Consider the following 10135-nt stretch of genomic DNA (forward strand, 5'->3'; position numbering starts at 1 on the left):
CTTTCTAGTTTTTCATTACATTTATCTATTTATCATTACAGTGCATATAGGTCAAAAATCTCTTTTAGATCTAAAGAACAATAAATTAAGACTATGTATTTAATTTGTACATTTATAAACACGCATGACCGTGTATTATACATCAATTTTTCTTCAGACATGAGCTGAGGCCACTGAAAAGTCTGACGATAAGAAACTTTATAAGAATCTTTACAAACATAGATACATTGCGTGTTACAGTAAATGTTCAACCAAGCTTCTTTCTTTACGCCTCACTCAGCTATTAACAGTAGTGAAGGAGAAACTCCAAGTGTACTGTGAAACAATATATTCAAGAAGTGGTTTGAATCAGACGTAGATTCTAGATAATTCCAAAAAACTTTTGGATAATCTTAAATCACAATATTTTACCAAAATCAACATCTTAAAAACTCTAGACACAATAAAAATTAAAGTCCAGGCTTTTTGATATCATTGATAGCTGTTTTTTTTCAATAAAAATAGAACTCGTAAATTTACTTAGCTTTTCATTGGTCATTTGCAAAATTATTTTGTTAAAGCACAAGTACTCTGAAGTCGGCATCCATAAGATGCCGACTGACAATATCTATGTGGTTTTTGGAGAACAAGTCTTCCAACAATCTATTGGAATCCTCATGGGTACTTATTGTGCTCTGTTATAAGCAGACCTATTTTTGTATTCATATGAAGAAGAATTTGTGCAAAATCTAATGATGATGAAAACACTTGCTGAGCTCTTCAACTCGAAATTTAGATATAACGACAACCTACTGTCAATTAACAATGGTATTTTCTATTTTTGTTTCAATACGATATATCCTGGTGAGCTTGAATTGAAAGATACAACACAGTCTGACACATCTGTTTCATATTTAGATATTCTACTTGAACAAAGACGATAATGGTAATCTAACAACCAAGCTCTATGATAAACGTGATGATTTTAACTTTTCTATCGTCAACTTCTCTTACTTACGCAACAATATACCCTCATCACCTGGATACGAAGTTTATATATCTCAGTTGATTCGATACACAAGAGCATGCTCTACGTATGAACAATTTCTAAAACGAGGTAAATTATTGACAAACAAGTTGATGAAACAAGAATACTAGCAGTCTCGTTAAAAGTCATCATTTTGTGAGTTGTATGGTCGTTCCAATGACCTTGTCAGCTAATACAATTTATCATTGAGTCAAATGCTGACTGACGATTTTCATACTAATTGTTAGTCCATTATTAATACACTGAATTGACACCTGATTTTCCGTTATTTTTCGATCATGACAAGGAACACACGGTGTTTTGTATTGTTTTATGGACTTTGATATTGAATACTGTTCGTTATCTCCATATCCTTCATCCTATACGATCTCGCAAAAATGAAAGTAATATCAATTTATAAGTAAAAATGTTTAAGTATTTAAACACAGTAATTAATTATCATAAATAATTGTAGATTCTGAAACAAAAAAGAAGATTATGTATACCGTAACCGTATCTGTCAGAGATATGTCGACGAAGTACCCATAGTCTAATACCATCAAATGTGATGGAAAAGTAAACAATAGAAATTCGTCATAAATTTTCTTTTCAGCTACAAGGCAAAATTTTGTTTATATATTCTCAAATATTTTAAAATAAATAGGTCTCGTCCTAAATTTTATTTAAAAAAGAAAGGAATTAGATTACAATGCAGTAGGTAATATTAAAACAAAATATTGAAATCTATTTAAGGATTGCAAGACTCCCATTTTTCCCTGGCAATTTTTTAAGTGGAAAAGGAGTATATAAGAGTTGGTCACTTGAAAAAGATCTCTTGAAACCCACAGGTCTGTAAAATGAATTAACTTATTTTTATTTATATACATTTGTGACCGTTTAATTATATATAATTTTTAATTTGCGTACCTAATTGTATGGCAGTGACTCGTATGAGAGGAGACAGGAAATATCTCTGCAATGATATGTCCTTGAAGCAACTTTTCATTAATAGATATTTTCCCTATTTTTAACAAAAATCTGTTTTTGAACTTACAAAAAAAAAATCGAATCAACTTTGCAATAAACGTAATCAACTTTAAAAAATAGTTGGAATTTCTTATCATGACATTGTTTACATAAATTTATGTTGCATACATATGTATAGTTTTCGTCTTCATTTTCTTCAATTTGTCATGAGCTTTAGCGATTCCAAATGGATTTATTTCTTAGCGATTCTCGGGTTTTGCAAGTTAGAGACTGAAGAAATGTTGTCAAAAGCGTACACACAAAAGAGGTGTGTTGCCAATTACTTTTTGGACATTGACAATATCTGTAAAGGTTAGTTAAAATTCAATTGAAAAATATTGAATTTACATCCTTAAATTAATTTATGTAAAACATCTGAGACGGCAGACCTATGTTAGCAGTTAAGTTTCAAAATCCTAAAATATCTTAACATTTTCTAATGCATTTTAGCTGCAAGACAGATCGATAGCTTTAATCAAGATCAAACAGCATGTCTCAAATCAGTTATTAAATTCAATGATATGCTTAGGGTAATGTATTACAATTTACAGAAATTTTGAATTGCGATAGTTACATTTCCATTACACCAGTTTACATTTTACTGAATAGGAAAAAATTTTTATTGTTTATCACACAGAAAAGAATCTATATTAATTAGATATGGATGAAACATATTGAAATAACGAACAGTTTTTAAGATCAAAAGTCCATAAAAGAATACAAAATAGGAGCAGAGCAAACACGGACCTCCAAAACATCGGAGGTGGGATCAGGTGCCATAAAGGAGTGAGCATATCCTGCCAATGGCTGATAGGAGCTGGTATACCTATCAAAAAATTGAGCATACCTTACCGACCGGTCAAACTCGCTCCTTGTCATGATCGGGAAATAACGGAAAAATTTGTTGTCAATTCAGTGTATAAATAATGGACTAACAATTAGTATAAAAAACGTCGGCATTTGATAAGAAATTGTATTTTCTGACATGGTCATTGTATTACCATAGAACTTACGAAATGATGATTTTAAACGAGACTGCTGATATTCTTGTTTCGTCAACTTGTTTGTCGGTAATTTATGTTGTTGGATTTGCAGAAAAGTTAAATCCAATGATATTCATATAAAGGTTATTTTTTCTGAAACCCCTCTTTCAATTTTTTAAACAACATTTTGAAGTTTTATAGCTACGTAAATAAATACAACAGCAAGCACTTCTACTTCTACTGATGAGTGGCCTCCGTCAATTAGCTGATTATTATGCCACCAGGTGTGTGCATGTTTAAAAAAAAGTAAAAAAATGTAACAATTATGACAGTCTATGTAAATGTGAGTTTAAAAAAAGAATTAATTTGCTGGTGACTTATTGACGGAGACGAGCCTTGAAACAGTCAAGGCTCGGAGCCATCACGGTAGAGACAGAGCACAAGTTGTAGGAAAGGGAAGGTTTTACAAGGAGAAAGCAATGTTAAGGAGGCTGGGGGTTAACAAATAAATCACAAATTAACCACCAGATTTAACTTATTTTTTTTTTTTTTTTTTAGATCTATACGGTATCTTAAGCTGTCAACTATCATTAAGAAAAGAAAAAAAATCATATATTTTAGTTTCAAAATTTGATCATTTTTGTATATCTTTATATGGAGTTCTTCTTTTAAAGGAGATCGAAATTGTCTGAAAATGGCTGCCACCCCAGCTCTTTAATATATGCAATTACATATATACTTCATTAATTAAATGAAAAATGCACTATTTCTTAATAGGGTGCCCTCCAGGAATATTTGGATTGAATTGCAGTCAGAAATGTCCAAGTGGCACGTATGGGCAATTTTGTTCAAAATCTTGTCAGTGTCCCCCAGACAGATGCGACAGAACACACGGTTGTGAAGGTACTCACATTTACACTTTTTACAATTTAATTTGTTATATACTCTGAATAGGACCTTATTGCAAATATCTAATAAATGAAGTATCTTAATATATGTTATTTATAAGCAAATACAAAAAGAACTACTCAGAAAACCATCGTTTTGGAATGCATTGCAGACAAAGTCCTGGAGAATGAAGAAAAGTCAGGAATGTGTGTATCGTATGTATTGACTTAGATATGAAACGCCCCTTCAATTGTTTTTAAATTTGAATTGTTTGTTTTAATACTAGTAATACAATGGAAACACTGTGACCAGACATTTATAGAAAAACAGCAAATATATTTTTGTTTATCAAAAACATTGCATAAAGTACAAAATGTTAAATAATTCCATTGAAGTTTACGTCCTAGTTGTTACATGAGCAAATTACTTGGAGGAAATTATTGCGATAAATAATATCCATAATAAAAAGAGGAAATAAAATGCATTTATTAAATATGCAGACATAATTAGCTTTACTTAGAACTCCCCCCCCCCCAATCTTAAGGATAAATAACACAATCTCTTTTCCTACAGAATTCAGATATATGTGATAAATTAGATTTTCTCTTTCTTTAGAAGTGATATATGATTAATTAAAAATAACTTCGCAATTGACCAAGCATGATTTGGTGAAAAGTGCAAAAATGCAATTTTACTGTACAATAAGTTGTTTTTTTTATAATTGAAAATTTATGAATGCATGAAGTTTCCTTACGTTAACGTTTCTGGGGATTTTTCAAATTAATTTGTTTGAAAGACATATCGAAAAAATGGTCAGTGTTTGTGTGGTATGTATTCTTAATACAAACAATTGGTTATTTATATATCGTGAATGACAATATTTTCTTGTAGGACAGATGGTGTGCTTCAGTGCTGTCTGAGCTTTTACTTGACAAATAACACTTGCAAAGGTAGTTGTCAATTAAATCTATGTATAAAAACTTTTAATCTTATCTTTATGTAATGAATAAAATTAATTTTTTTCCTTAGAAATTCCTCCCAGTTTTGAAACTAAAAATATTCTGTATTTTATTCCCTTTAGCCTGTCCAGCTGGGACGTATAACAATAACTGCTCCGATCCCTGTCCGCCTGGACACTATGGAGAATTATGTTCCAAAGTATGTGACTGTCCAGAAGCCTCATGTGATAAAGTACATGGGTGTTCTCAAAAAGGTACAAGTAGTTTTTGCTTTCGATTAATTTACAAATTACTTTTAATTTACAATATGTAAAAAAAAACCCCAAGTACAGATGATATTATCATGAGCATTCAATATACTACGTAATATTTGTTAAACTGGTATTTCTACAGAAAAAAATAAATCAGTTACATATGTACAGAATAAATTGATATACCAAAACGTTACGTTTTTTAAAAAGTTAGGAGTCAAAATACATTTCTTTGATTATTTTAGCCTCAGGGACAGAGGTCCAGTTGAGGATGATCATCTTTACAGGAAGCATCACCCTTGTCTTCCTCTTGATAATGACGATACTTATCAGAAAGTTTGCTTAAAACCGTTATTTAAAGATCATAGAATTTTCAAAATGCTGATTAAAATGGGAATCAATATTTTCAGCCTGTGGCGTTGGGTTCTTTGGTGACAACTGCAATCAAACTTATCCGTACGGCCAATATGGAAAACTATGTGGAAAACAGTGTAAATGTACAACTGGTGAATACTGTGACAAAGCGTTGGGGTGTGTAACTAAAGGTAGTAGAAATACTTATATCAACATAACAATCTAAACATTTAACTTGAGACTATAAAACCTATTTTAATTATCTGTAGTAGTATTCACAGAATTTTTTTAGCAACCGGTTTTCTTAAATACTTGTAATTAAAAATATGATGATACATGAGATTTCATAAAAAAAAGAACTGTGCGACAAAACTAATGTGAATACTCTTTGGGTGTTTTTCCTACACACCCAGGAACAGTACATATTTCAATCTACATCTGTTCCCTCATCTAAACTAGATAGTAAAACTTCAAGAATGGGCTGGACAAAAACAGAATCAACTATAGAGATAGCAGTAAAAGAGTCTACCACAATACCGACAGAAACAAAGGAACAGACGAATAACAATATCATATTTATTTTAATGGGTGCAGTAATAGCCTTTCTTTTTCTTATAATACTTTTGACAATTGTTAAGAAATTGTGTTCTGTCCATTCAAAGAGAAAATATATCAAAAAGGAAAATATAATGGAATTTAATAAGGAAGGTAATGAAATAGAAGTATATCACGAAATAAACATGGATGAAATGTTGGCTAATCAGATAGAATTGCCTGATAATCGTTACAATAGAATAATGGACGATGTAGTGCGACCCAAATATTTGCAAATAGGATCCAAAATAGAAAAGGAAATAAAACAAACATATAATGAAATTGACAAGGAAAATTCAACTACGACCGGAAATAATGGAGAATATTTAGAACCGGAGTCAAGTGGGCGAGTGAATGCATACATAGAAGTTATAGAACCTTTGATACATAACTCTGACTCTTTAAATTGTGACCAAGATGGCGGAAGCTCCTCAAACAAGTCTGACCGGTCTTATCAGGATACAGGGACACTAGCACAAAGTGACATGTCATGTCCCAACGACATCAGTGATCCAAAGACACACAAATCGAAAAATAACGAATATTTAGATGTTGTCAATGAGTTATAATTAACATGGAATGAAAATAAATTTGATAGAAAGCTCAATATTTTATGTAGTTATTTGTTTTAGATTTAATTTAATATCAAACACCTACTTATTGCTAATTGAAAACGGAACTAATTCTAAGTATTCCCAACATTGCGATTTTTAAGTATTTAGTTATATGCTTGATTTATGCAATCCGAGGAAATTGCAGTGTATTTTAAAAATTTGATTAGTCAATGATTTTAACTAAAATACATGCGTACAACTGTAACAGGGGTATGGTAAGAAACACAAAACTCGTGTCAGGGTTCTTTATTTATTCACACTGGAGTGACTTATGGCATACATCAATTTAAACACAGCCCTGTTAACATAATAAAACAACAATAAATAGAATGTAAATATCACGCACATAATGCTCATTACTTTACATGAAGGTAATATATACATAGATTATCCTCCTAAGTTTACACATTATAATCAAAGGGAGATAACTCTCGAATATATAAATCTTTACATATTTCTCCCAAAATAGTCATAAAAAATTTCCAAGATAAAAACATATTAATCTCACCATTTCATGGGAATAGGCTTTCCCATCTGCTCAATAATTGTCTAATTTACAAGTGTCTATGAATGGTGATTTGTAATTTAATACAATGATATTTAAAAATATTATCTCTTAATAAGTTCAAATGGAAATAGCTTTTGCATACTATAGGATACACATTTAAAATAAGAAAATATTAGTAACTTACCAGGGAAGGAAATCTTCAGTCTCAAGTCAATGTCTATAAGTCTGGTCTGATCAACCATGGAACAAAGAATGGTCATGATAAAGTGGGAAAACTCTAGACCAGGCAAGATAACCAATCGAATCCAACCTTTCAAATTAATGATTAATAAAAACCAAAATCACAATGCCCACTTCTAAAATACCTGATCAATGCCCTGGGGTATACACAAATATGTACAGATAATACAGGTAAGGAGAACTAAGGAGTGGATCTAGGTTTTTAATAGCAAGTTAAATAAAAGTTAAAATAAATATTCTGGCAAGTTCTATAACTTTATTTCATACAAATCCAACACTATTACACAACCAAGAGAAAAAAAAATCTAATTCATTTATTTTTAAAAAAAAAATATTAAATTTATGTATTATTGCATTTAAAATATGTCAAAAATCTTTTTTTTTTTTTTAGATTTGAGGAACAATTAATTAAAATTTAGTTTATTATTCTTAAATTATATGCAAGCATGCCCGTTTTCACACATAGACTTTACTGCAGACATGAACTGCGGATACTGACAATTCTTTATTATTAATGTAGTTATTATTTTAATAATTAGAAATGATAGAAGAAATGAGGTTTTAGAAGGTTCTATATGAAATTTATGGAACAAACGAACATCATTGATTAGTGATCGTTCTCTAATATATATTTTATGATAGTTTTTTACATTAAGAAATGTTATAGTAAGACTATTCAATAAACAGAGTAATAAACACATGTATACAGTGTATAGATATAATAGAAAATTAGATTTAAAAAAAGCATTGGCTTTTAGAAAGACTTATTTGGACCCTCCGTTTAGTTCCTTTTAACTTACTAGAGAACAATTGAACTTTCAACCTTCTTTCCTCTCTCAGCGCCTGTAAGGTCGATTGAACCAAATAAAACGACTTCTAGAACAGTTGGGAGAACATTAGAATCAACTACATGTACAGAGGTAAAAAAAAATAAGGAGTCTTCTCCAGCACGGACGATACTATCAAAGGAAGGGGTCAATAATAACACCATGATAAAAATAATAATTGGAGGAATGATTTACTTTCTCTTTATTACAATACTTTTCAAAATGGAGAAGAAATCCTGTTTGACGTTCTAAAAAATCCCCCACAAAAAGAAAGTGAATCAAAATATATGAAAGAAGGAAATGAATCGGAACTTAATTATAAAAAAGAGATAGCTGCAATTCAACGAAAGTACAAAAATGTCGAAAATAGAAGAAAATAAAGATACCTATCATGAAATTGACAAAGCCATTGAGTGCATGCATATAAAAATATTATAGAATCGTTGATATATAGGCCCCTAACTTTGAGTCTTAAAATAGTGATGAGGACAGGGGAAGTTCTTCAGACAAATCAGATAAACTAGAGAATCAGGATACTAGGAACTTATCACAAAACGTAGTAATCCAAAAACAAATGAATAAGCAAATAATGAATATTTAGATGTTGTAAATGTTTTGAAATTTACTTTGAAATGCAAACATAATACTCAGTAGATATAAAATAAGGTATTATGTGTTTTATGTTTTTAAACGTTTTTAATACTCATATGCCATAGTCCTTATTGAATCCAATCCCATTGATAATCATTCATAGAGTAGGTATTAGTTATGTACATGTATTTCATGTTATACGATATCAAAAAAATGATAGTTATATCAATTGATAAAGATGTTAAAATACAGCAATTTTTATCCATAAACAATTATAGATTCTGCAAACAAAAAAGAATAACCTTAACTGTATCTTGCAGGGATAAATCAAAGAAGTAGTCTAAAGTCCATAAAGATGATACAACCAAGGGTGATAGAAAAGTAAACGATAGAAATATGTCAAAAACTTTCTTTTCAGGTACAAGGCACACTTTTGTTTATATATGATCAAGTTCATACTCCACCAATTAAGCTCTTACAAATGACACACAGGTCAATGAGCATGTAACTTTGACTGTGACCTACATGCTAAAAATAGCTTATTTGAACTTTCACCATAACTTTTGATCCATGAGAGATAGGTACTTTGTATGTGGAATTCAAACTTCACTAATTAAGTTCTTTCAAATCAGACCAAGGTTAGTGACCTTGTGACCTTGACTGTGAACTATATGCTAAAGATAACTTTTTCGCACCTTCGCCATAACTTTTGAATCATTAGAGAAGGATATGGAGATAACGAACAGTATTCAATCTCAAAGTCCAAAAAACAATACATGGAGGAGTGAGCATCCCCTGCCGACCGGTCACACCCGCCGTGTGCTCTTTGTCATGAACAGGAAATAAGATAGAGACTTCATATTTGGTATGCATACTCAATTAAGTTCTTTCAAATGACACCAAGGTCAATGACCTTTGACTGTGACCTGTATGCTATGAGAGCTTTTTTTCAAACTTTGTTGCCGCCGGACGCATAGTGTTTCACAAATACATCTTGTTATATATACATTTTTAACCGTTTAATTATATATATTGCATTTCAAACTGCATGCGAATGACTCAGATGAGAGGTGACAGGAAAAAAAAATCACTACAATGATATGGCCTTAGAACAATTTTTCATAAATAGATATTTTCCTTATTTTTAACGTTAACTGTTTTTTAATAAAAACAAACACGAATGAATTGTGTATACGTAATCAACTTTTAAATACATTGTTTAAAATTCTATCATGGTATTGTTTACATAAATTTATGTTGCCCTATACTTTTGCCTTATACTATATAGTTTCGT

General features: G+C 30.6%; 1 protein-coding gene across 1 annotated transcript; it reads left to right on the plus strand.

Moving 5' to 3' along the window:
- The first annotated feature begins 2199 nt into the window (after positions 1-2199).
- On the plus strand, positions 2200-7484 carry LOC134259009 (uncharacterized). The gene is made up of 7 exons (XM_062741602.1): positions 2200-2344; positions 3793-3918; positions 4025-4118; positions 4795-4853; positions 4985-5116; positions 5524-5658; positions 5927-7484. The coding sequence occupies exons 1-7, from the start codon at positions 2200-2202 to the stop codon at positions 6628-6630; spliced, it is 1395 nt and encodes a 464-aa protein (XP_062597586.1). The 3' UTR covers positions 6631-7484.
- The last annotated feature ends 2651 nt before the right edge of the window (positions 7485-10135 follow it).

This window comes from Saccostrea cucullata, unplaced genomic scaffold (assembly GCF_032062105.1).
Source record: "Saccostrea cucullata isolate Sc308-1 unplaced genomic scaffold, CSIRO_AGI_Scuc_v1 ctg13456, whole genome shotgun sequence".
Taxonomy (NCBI): Eukaryota; Metazoa; Mollusca; class Bivalvia; order Ostreida; family Ostreidae; genus Saccostrea; species Saccostrea cuccullata.